Below are 19,225 nucleotides of genomic sequence, written 5' to 3' on the forward strand. Positions count from 1 at the left end.
GTTCTATTACTCCTCATGCTTCACCACTACTTTATGATATTTGGCAACTCAAAGATTCTATTTCTTTCCATGATTTTTACATTTTTGAGAAGATGATCGAAAAGGACAGTTTCGGGGTCACTGCCAAGTATAATAAGAATCAATTGTCATTAGAGATTTTTTATCTTTTATCTATTAATATATCTAGATGCATGGATCTAAGAAATAATAATTGAGTCTAGCCTCCCATCTATGGAAAAAAAAAGGTACAATAGTGAAATCAGAAAAATTTTGTGCATTAAATCTCTGAATAAAGTCACTTGCTTTTGATACGAAAAGCAGCTATTTGAATCTCATCTTGACTACTTGTTACGAGTAAAAAATTTTTGCTATTTGAGTCAACCTCGATCGTGGTCGATCTGGGATTAGCTGCAGATCTATTCATCAACAAGTAGACCTCGGCTACGATCGACCTCCCTATATCAGCCGTCAATCCATGCTTCGGTTGACTCTCATTTTGATCGTCATATTTGAAAGGGTTGATTGGAAGCATCCGTACATTCCTTTCAAATCACACGACTGTTGGAAACAGCTGGGCATTGACCGGACAAGACAATGACAATCACAAAATTTTGAAAGATAAGGTCGAAAATTTCAGAATAACGCACCTAAATCTGTCAGGATGGCCTTCTACGACTCTTCTCTCTCACGGCTCTCACCTCTATAAATAGAGACAACCAGAAGACTTTTAGATATGTAATTTTCTCCCTTGCCCTTAGATATACAATTTTCTCCCTCGTGTTCTTTTTCATCTGTTCTAAATTTTTGACTTAAGCATTAGAAGATTTTTGTCAGAATCAGTCTCAATCCAAAATTTTTTTGCAGGACCGACTGTCGTTGTCTATCGATGATCGATCAACTCCAATCTATCGGACCCAAGCCAAAAATCTATAGCAATACTATATTTTTTATCTTAATGAAACCTTGGAGATTTGCCTATTTTCTACTCAAAAGATTTAGAAAAATATATGTAAACTAGTGCACATCAATAGCATAATTACCTCAATGGCACAATTAAGTTCCCCTGCAGAAAAAGACAATTCAGCCCATACCGACCCCACCCCTCTATATCCGGCCAAAGCTTCGGCAGATCGAGCCAAGCTTGCAAACCGGGACTCAATTTAATTAAAGTCTCAAAAGGCGGCACATTTTTAGGCAAGAGGTGGTACCACCCGAACCAGTGTTTGGTAAATAGCCTAAAAACCTACTTTGGCTCCAAGAACACTCCACCTTCTCGAACTCATCCAGGGATATTCCCCCCCCCCCCCCCCCTCTTTGCTTGATAAGCTTCAGCGTTCGGATGGGTGTGGAGAGGAATGGCTCCGTCGGTGGGCACTCCTCCATCATGGCCATCCCCTGGACCCATCGAAGGATATGTCACACTCCTTTCATTGTAGTACATTAACATCAGACGAGCCAAACCAAACGCTAAAGAAGAACCAGGGGCCACTCAACTACGGCAGCTAATTAAGGTTCCACTTCCTTCTCCAAACCACTCTTCAAAAGCCCGTATCTTTCCCCCCTATATATAGAGCCCCTCCTTCCACCCTCCTCTCCAAGGCACCACTCATCTTCTCTTGCTAAAAGCCATAGTCTTCCTCACTTCAGTCCCACAATTTTGAGACATGAGAAAACTATCCCTTGTTCCACAAGCCTCCCTCCTCACCACCCTCATCGTCGCCGCCTCGGCGAACTTCCTCGCCGACGTCGACCTCACATGGGGTAGTGGAAGAGGAAAAATATTAGAAAACGGCAATCTTCTTCAACTCTCCCTTGACAAGGCTTCTGGCTCTGGATTCCAATCCAAACAGGAGTATTTGTTTGGAAGGATTGACATGAGGATGAAGCTTGTCCCTGGAAACTCCGCCGGCACTGTCACCACCTTATATGTAACTTGACTTCGCTGAATTCAACAACAGTACTAATTGCTTCACTTATAGCCCATACTTTGATTGGTGTTTGATATATATTGATGGATTTGTTTGTGTTATTTTTCATAGTTATCTTCGCAAGGACCGACTCATGATGAGATTGACTACGAGTTTCTGGGGAATATCAGTGGGCAGCCATACACGCTTCACACCAATATATACACACAGGGAAAGGGTAACAAGGAGCAGCAGTTCCGTCTGTGGTTTGATCCCAGGCTGGATTTCCACACCTACTCCATCCTCTGGAATCCGCAGCAGATACTGTTAAGTTTCAAAATTACACACACACACACTCCCTTCTTCATACTTTTAATTCAAGTTTTTAGGACATTAACCAAAAAAAAAAAAAAATCATAATAGCTGTTGTTTCTGTCTAAAATGGGTAGAATGTTTAATTTTCGCCTATAAGATTTCTTCTTTCTGTGATAGTTGAAGAAAATATATACTATTGAAAGGCTTGAATACAAACAGTAGTATCTTAATGTTATTTCATTTAATTTTTATGATAATAACTAATACTAACCATCATTTTTTACAATACAAACTAATCCAAGACTCTCATCTACACTCAACTGGTCAAGCACATAGCCTTCACCTCAAAGCATGATAAAGTAGCAATTGATCCTATTTCACATGTGTTGTTTGTGAGAGCTGTTTTATAATTCTCCATCTAATATGGTAGCCAAGGATCCATAGAATGCCTGAGTTGATCGATTGTGTCGGTCGGACCTGGCCTATTGTCGGCCATTTATGGGCTTGTGAACTAAGTGGTGATATATTGGGGGATCTCTAGCCTTTTCTTCCCCAAAATTACTACTCTTTTTCCCCATTTCCGGAAATAGTTGCTATTATTGGAAACTAATACAAGATGGTGGTTGTTATGTCTCATCTAAGTTTTTCATTATTTTGTGGTCCATAATTTTCAGGTTCTACGTAGATGGAACACCAGTCAGAGTGTTTAGGAACATGGAGGGGATGGGTCTACCCTACCCCAAGAACCAGGCGATGCGGCTCTACTCCAGCCTCTGGAACGCCGACGACTGGGCCACCATGGGTGGGCGCGTCAAGACGGACTGGAGCCAGGCCCCCTTCGTGGCCTCCTACCGTGGCTTCAGCGCCAACGCCTGCGTGTGGGCCGGGGGGAGGTCCTCCTGCCCGGCCGCCAAGGGAACCTGGTGGGCCCAGTCTCTGGACTCTCCTGGGGCCCAGAAGCTCAAGTGGGTCCGCCAGAACTACATGATCTACGACTACTGCACGGACTCCAAACGCTTCCCCCAAGGCTTCCCCCCTGAGTGCTCTCTGTCTACTTGATTAGCAAATAATTAACTGAGGTTAATAATGACTGTATTATATCAAGTTGTGAGAGGCATCCTGTTGGGACGTTGTGTTGAAAGATGTAACATGATAAAAAATAATGGCTAGTTCATAATATGTGCACGTTTTTAATTATTTAATTGTTATCTCCACTTCTTAGAGCAGTTTCCACATAATCCAATGACTTTATATATCATGCAGCTGATGTGTCATGCAAAATAGCAATAGAAAAATCACATGCCGACCATCTAATTTCCTTGGCATGCTACGTAGTTTAACCAAAAAATAATAGCCAACTTATAACATGTTTCTAATTAATCTCTCACTTATCTTCAGGGCAATGCTTGCAAATCCAGAAACCATTTCATGCTGTGCTAATGTATACTTTTTACTGTTTTGTTCTGGAAAATAGCAACATAAAAATTACACATCAACCACCTAATTTTTCCCATCGTGGGATTTATGTTTAGTCGATGCAACTAGAGCTAGTAGCCATCTAACAGGTTATTTTAGAAAGATGCACGAACTGATCCCAAGAATCACATTCAATCCCTTCCAACCACAGTAGCAAAAAGTTGCGAGGAGATAAGTTTAGGTACGGTGGTTGGGCCCGGTAGCACTGCTCGTCAATTTCTCTGGTAACTAGTGATGATAATGATAGCATGGTCTTATCCATTGTCAAGCACTACGGGACACATACAAATGGTGCAAAGAGAATTTGTCAAAATTTTTCTTTAATGGTCAACAATTAATAACCGGAAAGGTGGGGGCATTGATCAATCAATTATTGTACCATTTCTAACATAGTCTTCTTTATTCCCCCAGTGTGAATGATATCACACAGCCACCAGCATTGCTATCGAAAGGATAAACACAAATTCTTCATGTGGTTTATTAATTATAATGAATCAACATAACAATGAAAACTATTGGATATGAATAGAATCAGCTTCGATTATGGCACTGGATCCGATAAGTATGGTAAAAGATTCGAACAAATGAAATATTAACAACCAACAACCAAGAACTAATGGTGTGCGTTTTATGTGGAATGGTATCTCATCTAATTATAAGGTGTCAGAAAGTGCTCCACATATGCTTGTGCCAGCATATTGCCAAGCAAGACCTGTGCTTCGGTGGACAGGTGCAAGTGGTCTTCATTTAGGGGTAGACCTTTAGCATCCACACAAACAACATTGGGCATGTCAATTCCCAATTGAGCCTCTCTCACCTTCTCAATGTGATGCTTATCTCCTGATGCAATAGCAACCTGCAAAGAGATAACACAAATTTTGTTACCATCAAGGTTGTAAATCTTAAGAGATAGGATTATTCTATTTTTTCTATGGAATGGGACGTGCCACCATCTCTCCCCATGTCAGATGTCCCTAAATATTTCACGATCGAAATGCTAGAATGATGACTGGATGGTCTTATCCCAACATTTGGGATAGTACCACATCTCGGTGTCCTATAGGACGAACTTAAATTCTTTGTTATTACCATCATGCCTTCAATCTGTTAAGAGAACTACATGCAAGCCACGGAGGTTCTGATGATTTAATCATGCACGAATTCATGTATTCAACATGTGCAATTTAGGGATGGGCTGGCCCACTGTCCTTTATATTACCTGAGCCACGTTTTTGGGCCAGCTGTGGAAGAAATGCCCGTGGTGATTGGCTCGTGCCCATGGTGATTGGCCCATGCACGAGACCAGAAGAAAAAAAAAAACTTTTTTCGAATGCCGATCTCATGCGTGAGCAAATCACTACGGACGATGCATACGGTGCACAAAGCATTTCTCAATACACAAAACTTTGGCCCAGCCCAGCTCATCCGCATCCCCAGTTCCGAATGGAAATATGATATCGTGGATTGGTACTGATGGAAGGACTTGCCTGGATGAACGGCAGCGATGGAAGCTGGAGATCGCATCGGACGTCCTGGATCAGCTTCTCCATATTAGCTTTGTAGGCCTTGGCCAAGTGCTCCGAGGGGGTGTCGCTCTCCCCCTGGTACCACAGCACCGCCTTGATCTCCCCTCCGCCGCCGCTCTCCACCGCCTCCTTCGCCCTCCTTACCATCTCGTCGTACAGCCTCGATCCCTTCTCCCACTCCCTTATCGCCGTGCCACCCACGGCGCACGGCACCAGCCCTATAACGACCATCTCCGCCCCCTCAACGGCGGTGGCGGAGGGGACGACGGCGTTGGCGAAGGCCATGCCGGGGCCGACGCCGCACGTCTTGGAGGTGTCGATGTCGGCGTGCAGGGGCTCGCGGGCCTCCTCCCATCGAGATCCGGCTGAGAAGCGGAGGATGGATGGGTTTGGGCGGCACTCGGGCGGGACGACGCCGTCCCAATGGCGGCCCTTCACGCCGCCCCGGCCGGACATGTTGCTCTGCCCAGAAAGGATAAAGATCTGCTTCTTCCTCTCCGCCGCCGTCGTAAACTCCGCCATTCTGGATCTCGATCTCGGTCTCGATCGATCGGGATTCCCCTCAGTTTCGATCGATCGGGTCTTCGTCTTGATTCCCCTCAGTTTCGACCGGTGGGCTGTTTCTTTTTGGGCTTCCTCTGCGATTAGGTGGTCGGAAAAGTGGAAATGTTTGTGCTTAGAGATGTATAGAGATTTCTATACGACGCAGGACTACCGGTTGGGATCCAAATGACGGACAAGATTGAGTTGTGATGGTAGAATGGATGGCAAAAGATCCGCTCCGCATGGAAATCTTCGTTGAAATAAAGCTGAACTTCTGTGGAAGCATTTGGTGGCACGTAACCTTTCCTTGTCTTAGAAGGAAAATAGAGAATTTAGGGATTTTTTTACGGATAGCTGCAACTCTAATCTACATTATTTTGGCGTTAAATGGGATTGGGCCTCTGGATTTGGAGTCACAGAACCACGGTTATTGGTTTGCCTGTAAATGGAAACTGGAATTGCAATGCACCAGTTTGGTTGCAACATGGTGCCCAATTTACATGTAACAATAATTTATCCCATTCTTGTACCAATCACTAATTGCTGCATAAGATCACAAACTTAGCAAGGATCAGTAGTAATACCCTTTCATCTGGCATATACTTAAAATGAAACAACCAGAGTCTAGCTGCAGTAGGTTTTCAAGGTCCATTCATATGCCTAGCTGTTGTTGGTTTCCCTTGGTCTACTTGTTGTCTAGTTTTATCGTTTCAAGGTTTACATGATGATTCAGAGAGAGAGAGAGAGAGAAAGAGAGGATGGTCAGACTGCACTCACCAAGTAAACCAAGTAACGCACTAGAGAACTAAAACCGCTATCATTTTTCTTCCACTGATGTATACACTAGGATTTCAGAAACTAGAAAAATATTTCTCATGCAAATATGATAAAATACGGTATTCGGACTCGCACACATGTCTAATCAAATAACCAATCCAAATGGAGGGTTGCATCTAATAATATTAATAAAATCTCGACAACTTAATTATTTTTTCCCGAGTTCTCTGAAATACTCAAGCGAGCTACCATAAGTTGCCTTGCACCAAAATTGGGGGTTGTGATTGCTGAAGATGGCAATGATTTCACTAGAGCTTGAGGAAAACAAATTCTTCAATGGCTGGTATCTCTCCAATCTTTTTCAGGGTTTCTTTGTTTGGCTCCTCATCAACACCAATTGCCATAACTGCATGCTTCCGTGGGGCAATCCTTCCAACACTCATAAAACTAACATTTACATTCTGCTCGCCCAAGATGCTCCCCACGGTCCCGATCATCCCTGGCTGATCAACCTGTCTGCACAGGATCAGACTTCCCTCCAAGCTTACATCCACTTGGAATGATCCTACCTCGGTCAGATGAGGTATCCCATCCTTTACCCTCCCTCCAACTCTTATTTCTCCAGTCTCAGACATTGCACTCGCAAACTTCGACTCCACATTGGCAATCTGAACCTGTATGAATTCTAGAGGGTTCTCAGGTGAACCATCCAACACAATTCTCTCCTCCGTAATGCGGACCCCTCTTTGCTTGGCTGTGAAATCAGCATTCACAAGATTTACAAACACGCTAGATATGGGCTCAATCAAGCCCTTGGTGATCATGGCACGAAGAAGCCTAGTGTCAAGATCATCAGGAGCTCTAGCGGATGCATAGTCACCTTCACCGATTTCACTCCACTACCTCCAGCCACAAGCTGGACAGCAAGCCTGCCAAGTTTTTCTGCCAACACAACAAATGGTGCAAGCTCTGAGAGGACCTACAAATACAAAGCGACCGTATTAGTTCCCTTGTAGAAATGACAGGAGAGGCAACGATGCCAGTTCCATAGGCTTGAGAGATAAAGTTTCACAAAACAGGTAATTTGCTCTCAGAAAACAGGCATATCACAAAGGCTATCAGAAACAACAAAGTTGAGCGCAGAATTTTTCTTTTTTAACCTTTATCAGATAGTGATGTCCTTGCAAATATTGTATAAAAGAAGTGTCTCATGCAAGTGCTTGCTCCTTTTACAAATTACTATAACATAGATGTATGAAAGCAGTACTCTGACATATGGCCTAATGATTATATGGTTGCTCCCAACAATCAATCCAGTAAAGGTTAGTGTAGAATTGCTCAAAACAAAAGGAGCTTGGCTAAACTCCTTCCAAAGAAGGTTACTTGAGTTTCTTATGTGGTAAACCTCATATGGTGGAATTCTGTGGTTGTCTCTGACTTCCCACATTGCAGATAAGTTTAAAGGGTCAGGTGAGTACAATTCCACACAGACAATCCACATCATCTCCTGCCAGAAGGAGAGAGCCCTAACTCACTCAAAATAAGAAGTCTTAACTCATATGTTTGAGGTTGGAATAACAGCCCCTGCTTCACTACCAAAAGGTAGAAAGTTAGACATGATACTTCTTAGTAATATACTTGTTTGACTAATCATATTCAGCATACTCTTCTAGTTAATTTTGTTATTTTCCTTCGAACATTAACATTTCTTAGCCTGAATGCCAGGAGAAAGAGTGCAATCATGTAAGATCCCCATACCTCAGCCGGAACCATGGTGCATTTACTGCAGTAGCAGCAAGCTCGCCTTTTAAGGCACCCACAACAGCTTCAGCTATTTCAATGGCTACTCCTTCCTTGAAATCACAAACACAAGAAATGTAATGATTAAAAGATTACTATTTAATAAATAAACAAATAAATTAATGCTTGAAAAGTCAGATAAGAATGTTCACGGTACCTGTGCTTCCATCGTGCTGGCACCCAGATGCGGTGTCACAGTTACTTTTTCATGCAGCACTAACTTGTGGTCAGCAGATGGAGGCTCTTCTGTGAAGACATCGAGAGCAGCCTGATTGAATCATATTCATAGTTATAAGACAAAATCATTACTTTCTCAAACTTCCTAGACATATTAAGCCAGGGATGAAATAGATATGATAGAAAGAGAACCTGTGCAACAATGCCAGAATCAAGGGCCCTAACTAGAGCTTCTTCATCAATGACCCACCACGAGCAACATTTACAATTCGTACTCCTTTCTTCATTTTTGCAAAAGCATCATCATTGAGAATCTTGGATGTGGAAAGAGTAAGAGGCATATGCAATGAAATGAAGTCGGCGGCTGAAATAGCTTCATCAAAGATTACTAACTCCACTCCTATAGCACGAGCTCGGTCTGCAGCAGCATATGGATCATGTGCAATCACATGCATTCCTAGCCCTTTAGCACGCCGTGCAACTTCTGATCCAACCTTTCCAAATCCCAACACAGCAAGTGTTTTCCCAACAAGTGATACACCAACATATTTGCTGCGCTGCCACTTACCTGTGCACAAAAAAATAAAAAAAATAAAAACAAAAAATAAAGTCGTTAGACAACTTGATTGGACAACATGTATAAATAACATCAAAAACAATGAAATCACATAAGAAAGTAGGTATAGCTTGTGGAATGGGAAAGAACAAAATGGAATTCATTTAGGTTGCAGGAACAGGTTAGCCAAGGTAAATGAAAATTGGGTTCACAGCAATTTGCAATTATGTTCACAAAATACCTAGAAAATTATTTCAACTGACAGATCCTTGATGGACAAGTAACTGTAGAGGATTAGTAAACTCGAAACATGAAAGCCCTAAGATTCCCTACCTATAGGAGGGAACCCTAAACACGCAACAGTTGATCAACAAATAGTGTGGTTCTACTATAGTTTGGCAAGATTTGATCAACAAATAGTAGAACCAAACCTATAGGAGAACCACACTTATGGAAACATGAGCAGATATCATATAAGGGATTGAAAGCTCAGCAATTAGCAATATGTTCACAAAATACCTAGAAAATTACTTCAACTGATAGATCCTTGATGGACAAGTAAACGTAGAGGATTAGTAAAGTTGAGACTTGAAAGCCCTAAGATTCCCCACATATAGGGGGGAACCCTAAACACACAAGATTTGATCAACAAATAGTGTGGTTCTCCTATAGTGTAGTTCTCCTATATTTTGGCAAGATTTGATCAACAAATAACAGAACCACACCTGCAGGAGAACCACATCCATGAAAACATGAGCAGAGGTTAAAGAGATTAAAAGCTCACTGGAACGAAGATTGAACTCCTAATCAGGGAAAAATGGAACACGAAATCCACATGGGCCATGCCAAATCGACAATTTAAGCTGTAAAGGTCCAGAACAATGAGGTGGATCATATATGAGTTAGGTTTGAGTAATAAAACAGATTGTATTGTACGGGTTAATGGCATTTAGACTTGTCTATACAAACATGTAACCTCTAGAAACACTAATATAGGAAAGAGTATATTGATACTGTGATTTGGAGTTACCTGCAAAGACAGGAGAAAGTAATGAAGAAAAGAAGGAAGAAAGGAAAGAAAGAAGAAAAGAAACAAAAAATTAATAATAAAGGAAAGAAGAAGGTAATGAGACACCCCCGGCATGGGAGAAAAGAGTGGGGGGTATTCCGTTTCATGTAGAAACAAGAACACCCCGGAATTTAAAACCTTGGAAGGCACATGAAAATATATGTGCAGCATACTGCATATATATTCATGTCAGTAACCAGGTACAACAGGTGATCATTTGGTCAAAGTCAAGCTGAATGACTAGCAAAGCAACACCATGAAGCTGTAAAGAATAGATGATATATTGTAGGAAACACTTTGTGAGTCAAATATGAGTAAGAGAAAATATTAAGATACTAAGCTAAATAAAAGCAAAAAAAAAACATAGAAAACTCCTGAAAGAAAGATAGGATCAAACCCAAAATGGTGAAAGAATCAATACAGAAAACCAATGGATTTATGGGCAGGTATCAATCAGCAGAAGAAATGACTGCAAAGATGACATACAACAAAGGTGACTTGGAGTTCTAGTCCTAATATTAAGTCAGAGGAAACATTGTATTATGTTTCTTTCCTCCCCATAAATGGATGCCATAAAAACCTTTCTTATCAACCCTAAACCTCTCTTCCTTCTAGTGTCCTTCCATTTACTGCTTTTTTCCTCCTTTAATTCATCTAATTACTCTGTCTTATAAATTAAGCTTAGAGATCAACACTTCTGCTAGCATATAACAAACCTAGATGTTCTATCAAGACTTCAATAAGCTTCCAATAGAATAAGCCACAACATGCTGAGAAGTACAGTCCGTGCTTCAGCCATCACTGGTTTTTCAAATATTTTATTATACATTTGATCAAAATATGCTCTTTGAATTGAACCACACCAAAACCCATATTGTTTGATGGACGAGACTAAAGATTGACTTCAGCACAAAAACTAATTAAATTCAAGGAATTTTATCACCACTACCCACTTATACCATGATATTGACAAAATGAAAATGGGATTATGAGATTTTAATATCTGTCTAGTGTGCATTTCATTCGTGACTCAGATCGGAATCGGAATCAGAATGGATTTGGAAAGGGAATCAAAAAGGTCATATCTTTCGACATGTTTGGTTCATGACCGGAATCAGAATCAGAATCGGATTTGAATATTAGGGAAGAGCAGGGATTAGATTTTGGAGGATTGGGACATATTCACATTTCTCCCTGGAATCCAAATGGGAACGGAACTCCTCCTAACTAAACGGTTGGGAAGGAAGCCACCAATTCCCATTCCCATTCCAGTGCCCAGCTCCGTCCAACCAAACATGCCCCCAAACTAAATCATAGCATAAAAGAACCACTGCTCAAACTAAAATATACAAATAAACAAACTTTCTAATCGAGATCTGATATTTGGTTGTTAGAGAAGGCATTTTTCAATCACGCAGCACTTTCAATCCAACGTTTAGATCTATTAGAGATAGAGTGCTAGAAGGATACCAGCTTTAAGGGAGGCATCAGCTTGAGCAATGTTTCGGGCCATGGCAGTGAGCAGAGCAATCCCATGCTCGGCAGCAGCAACCGTGTTAGCCGTGGGTGCATTCACAACAAGACAACCATGCTCGGTGGCGGCGGCAAGATCAACGTTGTCGATGCCAACCCCGGCGCGGCCGACTACCCGGAGGCGGCCGCCAGAGGATTCGAAGACCTCGCGGACGACCTTGGTGCCGCTGCGGACAATCAAGGCATCACACAGCGAGATCTTGGTGCAGAGCTCCTCGGGGCTGAGGTTATAGGAGCAGTCGACGTTGGCGAAATCCTTGAGAAGCTCAAGACCGGCCTCGCCGAGCTTCTCCGCGACTAGGACCGTAGGCTTGGCGCCTACACCACCGTGCTGGGCGGCGACCAAGACAAGGCGGCCGCTGCGGCGGAGGGGAAGGCGGGGGAGGGCGGCGGCGGCGGGGAGAAGGAGGCGGCGGGAGAGGGAGGAGGGGGGGTGGAGGGATGGGGAGGAGATGAGGTTGGATGGAGCAGTGGACGCCGCCATTCTTTACTTATTTTGGACTCGCTTTTTTCGCTGTGTTATAGTCCGTGAGCAGAGCACGGGACGCTTCTGTGGTATTTATAGAGAGAGGAGAAGGAGCAGGAGCAGGGGTTTAGGGATCCGGGGAATCCGATTTCGGGGTTGGTGAGTGGGGCTGGGGTTTTGAGCCTGCGGCATTCCATCAAATACCTGCCGTACATCTTTTCCACGTTTCGTTGCGAGAATTCAAAGGAAACGTATTACCTACTTTCTGAAACTAATCTAGTACAAGTAGGTGGAGATGTTGCGGCGGCCCATGATTTTGTTGAATATAATAATTCTGGCTCAAACATTCCGGCTGGGGGTGTAGCTCATATGGTAGAGCGCTCGCTTCGCATGCGAGAGGCACGGGGTTCGATTCCCCGCACCTCCATTGCTTTTTGCTCCAAGTAAACTTATGAGCTATGGCTGGCTAAGCTAAACTTATGGGTAATAGAGTAATTCTTGCACTAAGCTAAACTTATGGGTAATAGAGTAATTCTTTGCGCATGCGTGCGGCAGCAAGGATGACTTGGAGTACACCACGACATTGGTTGGTGTACGTGATGCCCACCTGATACAAAAAAAAAAGCCCACCTGATACAAAAAAAAAAAAAAAAAGAGCGCCACATCGCATGCACTAAATACATATTTTATTAATTTTTTAAAATTTTAAAGTGACAAAAATATATATTTTTTAAAATACTAATGCTTTTATTTTTCTCATACCTCACCATTAGTAAAGCTTCTTCTTTTCTCTCTCTCCTTCCTCGGCACGTACTCTCTCATGCTCAAGATTTTCCTGCAGCGATTCTCATGCCTCCCATTATGAAGGCTTCTATTCTCTCTCTTCTTCATGGCATGATACGCTCTCCCGCTCCAAAAATTCACCTACAGCGAGCATTATACGTTCGAGGTTGTTGCTAGCATTTGTACCTTGAGGTTCAGTGTGACAACATATCGAGCCCATCAGGTAGGCTAAATATTTACCTTTTTTTTAGGTTATTGCAAGGAAAAGCAAATATGATGATGTCAACATGCTATCGTGAAGATATAAACGTGGTCGGAAAGCAGCACGAAAGCATTCCACTGCATCCTACGACCTCTCCATGAACATTTACGGCCTCATGCTTGCTGTTTTGACGTTCTGTTTTGTTCTTATAATCTTGTGAACCTCATTCGATTTGTCTTTGCAGTTGGAAGCAATCATGAAGCCACATGAAGTCATATATCTTTTTCGGATATTATAATCGTATTCGGAAAGTCATATGGCAGAGCAGCAAGCAGCACCCAAACTTTCCTCTACGTTTCTGTGACTTTGTGCTCGACTATTACGACCTCCCGCCGGCTGTGATGATTCCTATTACGTTTGCATGACATCCTGAGCCCTCATCAACTCCTCGCTGCGACGGAAAGTAATGATGTCCCCGCAGGAAGTCATTCACAGGCAACCGGATGTCATAACTGCACTCCAGAAGTCATATAGCAAAGCAGCAAGTGGCACCAAAGCCAACAGCTATCATCCTATGACTTTCTGCTAGATTGTTATAATCTCCCATTGGCTGGATGGCATCCTATTACATCTGCATAACATCCTGTGCTTTGTTTACTTGTTGCCATACAGAAAGTCATGGCGAAGCCGCAAAAAGTCATAAGCGGCCAATCAAAAGTCAAAACAACACGCAGGATGTCATAAATCAAAGCATGTCCCATCCTATGACCTCCTGCTCGATTGTTATGACCTCTCATTGGCTGCGAAGACGTCCTCTAATATCTGCATGATATTCTAAGCCTTCGTTCACTTCTCACCGTAATAAGAATCATGATGAAGACGCAGAAAGTTATAAGCAGCCAATCGAAGTCAAAACAGCATGCGGGATGTCATAAAGCAAAGCCTGTCTCATCCTATGACCTCCTGCTCGACTGTTATGACCTCTCGTTGGCTGTAAAGACATCCTCTAATATCTACATGACATCCTGAGCCTTCGTTCATTCTTTGCCATGATGAGAAGTCATGATGAAGCCACAGGAAGTCATAGACGGCCAACCAAAAGTCAGAAGAGCGCACGGGATGTCATACGGTAAAATTTGTTTCATTCTATGATCTTTTGCTCGACTGTTATGACCTTCCATTAGCTGCGAATACGTCCTCTGATGTCTGCATGATATTCTGAGCCCTTATTCACTCCTCACCGCAATAGGAAGTAACGAGGAAGCAGTAGAAAGTCATAGGCGACCAACCAAAAATCAGAATAGCATGCGGAATGCATATAGCAAAGCAGCAAGAGATCCTGATGCCTTCTCATTCTTTGTTGTGGCTTCTTGGTTCATTATTATGATCTCGTGAAGGCTGCTTATGAGGTCTTATTATCTTTGCATGCTATTCGAACTTTTTTGACCTATCGTTGCGATCAGATGTCATAAATGAAGCCACAAGATGTCATAGACGGGCAACAGAATGTCATAACTGCTAACGAAAGTTCATATAGCAAAGCAGCCAGCAACACCGAAGCCTTCTCTACTTTTCTATGACTTCTTAATCCACTATTATGACCTTCTGATGGCTACTTGTGACATTTTTTTATATTTGCATGCCATTCTGAATATTCTTTGTTCTCTCATTGCAGTGGGATGTCATCAATGAAGCGATAGGATGTCATAACCGCTATTGAAAAGTCATATAACAAAGCAGCCAGTGCACGATTGTTTCCTCCATCTTCTCTCTCCTATTTCATATAGCAAAGCAGCCAACGAAGGGAACACAGCTCTTATTATGTACAGTGGAGAGGAAGCCCCTATTTCAACCTCCAGAAGAGAAATACAAGAAATAGAAGAAGGTAAATCAATATTACTCCTAATTAGAAGAAGGTATGACTTTTTTTTAATTAGTTTGATGTTCTGTTACTTTGTATGACTTTTATTTTTTTTATGATGCAGTGTTACTTTGTATGACTTCTTATTATTTTTTATGATATCTTGTTACTTTGTATGACTTCTTATTTTTTTTATAATGTCCTATTACTTTGTATGACTTCTTACTATTTTAATGTTCAGGAGGGGAGAGAAGATGGAGGAAATGGTCATGCACTAGCTGTTTTACTATATGACTTTCCAATAGCGAGTTATGACATTTTGTTGCCTATCTATGACATCCTGTCACTTCGTTGATGATATCCCGCTGCAACGAGAGGTCAAAAAATGTTCAGAATAGCTTGCAAATATAATAGAACGTCACAAGCAGCCATCAGGAGGTCATAATAGTGGACCAAGAAGTCATAGAAAAGTAGAGAAGGTTTCGGTGTTGTTGGCTGTTTGCTATATGACTTTTTATTAGCTGTTATGACATCCTATTGTCCATCCATGACATTCTGTGGCTTCGTTTATAATATCTGATCGCAACGACATGTCAAAAAAGATTCCGAATGGCATACAAAGTAACAAAATATCATAAGTAGCCTTCACGAGGTCATAATAATGGACCAAGAAGTCACAGCAAAGAATGAGAAGGCATCAGGATTTCTTGTGCTTTGCTATATGAATCTCACGCATTATTCTGACTTTCAATTGGTTGCATATGACTTTCTTCGACTTCTTTATTACTTTCCATCACGGTGAGGAGGAACGAAAGCTCAAGATGTCATGCAACGTCAGAGGATATTTTCACAACCAACAGGAGGTCATAATAGTCAAGCAAGAGATCATAGGATGAGACAGGCTTTGTTGTATGACATCCGCGTACTATTTGATTTTCGGTTGGCCGCCTATGACTTCCTACGTTTTGTCATGACTTCCATCGTAGTGAACGGTGAACAAAGGCTCAGGATGTCATGCAGACATCAGAGGATGTCTTTGCAGCCAACGAAAGGTCATAATAGTCAAGTAGGAGGTCATAAGATGAGGCAGCTTTGCTTTATGATATTCCACTGCTATTCTGACTTTCAATTGGCCGCCTATGACTTTTTGTATCTTCGTTATAATTTTTCATCATGGTGAGGAGTGAATAAAGGCTCAAGATATCATGCAGATGTCAGAAGACATCTTCAACCAACGAAAGGTTATAACAGTCGAGCAGAAGATCATAGGATGGGACAGACTTTGATTTATGACATCTTGTGCTGTTCTGACTTTCGGTTGGCCGTCTATGACTTCCTACAGCTTCACCTTGACTTTCTGTCACAACGATAGTAAACAAAGGCTCAGGATATCATACAGATGTATAGGACATCGTTCCAGCTAATAAAAGATCATAACAGTCAAGCAGAAAGTCATAGGATGATAGCTGTTGGCTTCGGTGCCCTTGTTGTTTTGCTATGTGACTTTTGGAGTACGGTTATGACATCCGATTGTCTGTGAATGACTTCCTATGGGGACGTCATTACTTTTCATTATAGCGAAGAGTCATGAGGGCTCAGGATGTCATGCAGACGTAATAGGACGTCGTCATAGCTGATGGGAGGTCATAATAGTCAAGTAGAAGTCATAGGAATGCAGAGGAAAGCTTGGGTGCTGCTTGCTGCTCTGCCATTTGACTTTTCGAACGTGGTTATGACATCCAAAAAAGATATATGACTTCATGTTGTTAGATGTATGTCCTAAAAGCTAATTGTTGCTGGTAATTTTTATTTTATGACATAAATTTATATTTAAACTATTGATTTAATCAGTAAAAGATAAATTTTTTTTCCATTCAAGTGTTATGTGTCCTTGAATCATCTTTGGAATTGATGTTACGATACATATTCTCAAATGTTAAAATTAGAGATACGTATGATCGATTTCTAAATTACTCCCGATTAAGGATAGTCATGAAAATGATGATTTATCCAGATAAATCGACATACGGTTCACTTTCTTTGGGATAAATGAGTCTCTAATCTATGGTGTAGAGACACTGAGTGAAAAGTATGGATAGTTGTTAGAGAACAACTAGTATTGAGCGTGACCATATGAGAGATCACATAGATTTTTATTCGATCGTCAGTGATTATCTCGATGCTATAGTTATGTGACTGATCCTTTACCTGTGGTGTTATAGTTGCTCACAGTAAATCTGCTGTAGTTTGACTATACATAAATATTAACTCGATCATAATTTTTATAGTGGATGTTGGCTTTAGTTGGTTAAGTTGTGCGAGTAACTTATGCATTAGATGGAATCTATCGATCTTAATAGAGAGGAATAGTCCTATGAGATTTGAGAAGCTAAGTCCACAAGTATATGGCCATAGCAGTGTGATTAATGAAAATTTTTTTATTTGAATCACTTTTGGACTTGAGCTGATCGGATCTATCATATGACTGATGATGGAGTTTGACGATTTATCCATATCTGTCATCTAGTCGAGCTCAAGATAGAGGACTGTATCATACATTAACTACATCTAGAGATTCTATTTGATTCTGTTAGGTTGTCACTACATATTGCTAGATATCACTAGTAGATTGTGAGAGCTCAATAGGATCATTTTGGATCAATAATACTTGTTAAGTTAGAGTGAAACTATTCGATCCACTGAAAGGGGTTTCAGTGATATCTATGATAGAGATCTTGGTATTTCTCACTATTAGACAGAATTGAATTTATAAGATCACACATAAAGGAAGAAGATTTGGATTGGTTATAATTAACTTATGAAGTATCAATTAATATGAATTTAGAGAAATCCTATTGGATTCATGTTAACCTTACAAGTACTGGGTGAATCCAGTTTCTCTTGTAGTTGGTTTACTTATATGATGAGTTTTAACCAATTTCTACACTTGATTTGAACCTAATTGAATTTGATTCAATAAGATCTAATTGTTGGATAATTAATTTATGATTTGATTAAATTGAGAAAGAGTTTCTTGGTTAAGAACCCTTGAAAAAAAAATTTTGAACCATGTGGGCTGATTTGTGTATTTAATTGGGTCCCATATGATGGGATGCCTAAAATAGGGTGTAACTTTGCGTGTGTTTTGGGTGGTGCCCCATTTATTTGGTCCAACTATATTATGGCTAGAAATCCTAATATGATTAGAATGAAGGATCCTAATTTGCTTAGGGCAACCTTGTGTTGCTTATATAAAGGATCCTAGCTCTTTAGTTGTGACATAAGATCTCTCTCCTCCCACCTTGCCGCCACCTTCATTGTGCCCATGCCTATCCTTTTTCTTCCTCTCTCTAGCCCACACCTCATCTCTCTCTAGGCATCCTCCTTTGGAGCCATAGAGAGGGTGGGCGGCATCAAGGAAGTGGGTCAATTATTGGCACCACTTGTTTGGTTCTATTTCCTTTCCTCTCATGTTTATTGAGAGTTAGTTACAACCACTTCTTGATTGTTGTTCTTCTTGATTAGTTGAACAATAAGAAAGATTCTTGGTTTCTTCAAGAATCAAGAAAGAAAGATTAAAAGGATCATCAAAGGGGTTCTGTTCCACTTTAGACTTAGTTCAAGCCTATTCAGGCTTTTTCAAGTGAATTGTATCAGAGAAGCCTATTCAGGTCAGTCCTGTATTATCCGTAGAGGTAGGATGCTTGTGCTGCTGATTCAAACCTGTCCAAACCTAGATCTAAGGTTGAATTGGATTCAACCCCAGTTATAGATTTGAAGCAAAAGAAAAAGTGATTCAGGTATGTGAATTGATTACAGATTTTCGTTTGTTATTCTTAAAATCAGTTTATGTCAATTTTAACATATGAACTACATTCATAAGTACTTTCATATGATGAATGCATTATTAGATTAAAAGATTTTAATCTGACTTTTCTGCTGCATTTTAGATTTAAAAAAAATTTGAAATCCACATGCACTAATACCTATAAAAAATCAACACATGTGGCTTCATGATTGCTTCTGGCTGCAAAGACAAGTCAAATAAAGTTCACGAGATCATAAGAACAAAATAAAACGTCAAAACAACAAGCATGAGGCTATAAATGTTCATGGAGAGGTCGTAGGATGTAGCGGAATACTTTCATGCTGCTTTCTGACTACTTTTATGTCTTCACGATAGCATGTTAAACGACTGAAGACATCATCATATTTGCTTTTTCTTGGATACCCT

General features: G+C 41.1%; 2 protein-coding genes, 1 non-coding gene and 1 pseudogene across 3 annotated transcripts; 2 read left to right on the forward strand and 2 right to left on the reverse strand.

The window, feature by feature from the left end:
- Positions 1-1,457: 1,457 nt before the first annotated feature.
- Positions 1,458-3,424, forward strand: LOC105052932 (xyloglucan endotransglucosylase/hydrolase protein 22). Its single transcript, XM_010933918.4, has 3 exons — positions 1,458-1,928; positions 2,040-2,233; positions 2,897-3,424. Exons 1-3 carry the CDS (start codon positions 1,665-1,667, stop codon positions 3,279-3,281), a joined length of 843 nt encoding a protein of 280 aa, XP_010932220.1. The 5' UTR covers positions 1,458-1,664; the 3' UTR covers positions 3,282-3,424.
- Positions 3,425-4,171: 747 nt separating this feature from the next.
- On the reverse strand, positions 4,172-6,019 carry LOC105052931 (probable carbohydrate esterase At4g34215). Its single transcript, XM_010933917.4, has 2 exons — positions 5,186-6,019; positions 4,172-4,554 (listed from the first exon to the last, which is right to left on the reverse strand). The coding sequence occupies exons 1-2, from the start codon at positions 5,744-5,746 to the stop codon at positions 4,348-4,350; spliced, it is 768 nt and encodes a 255-aa protein (XP_010932219.2). The 5' UTR covers positions 5,747-6,019; the 3' UTR covers positions 4,172-4,347.
- Positions 6,020-6,686: 667 nt separating this feature from the next.
- Positions 6,687-12,568, reverse strand: LOC105052930 (D-3-phosphoglycerate dehydrogenase 1, chloroplastic-like; annotated as a pseudogene).
- TRNAA-CGC (transfer RNA alanine (anticodon CGC)) lies at positions 12,500-12,572 on the forward strand. The gene has a single exon. It is a non-coding gene; the product is annotated as a tRNA-Ala (tRNA).
- The last annotated feature ends 6,653 nt before the right edge of the window (positions 12,573-19,225 follow it).

The sequence above is a fragment of the Elaeis guineensis genome, chromosome 10 (genome assembly GCF_000442705.2).
Source record: "Elaeis guineensis isolate ETL-2024a chromosome 10, EG11, whole genome shotgun sequence".
NCBI classification, from domain to species: Eukaryota; Viridiplantae; Streptophyta; class Magnoliopsida; order Arecales; family Arecaceae; genus Elaeis; species Elaeis guineensis.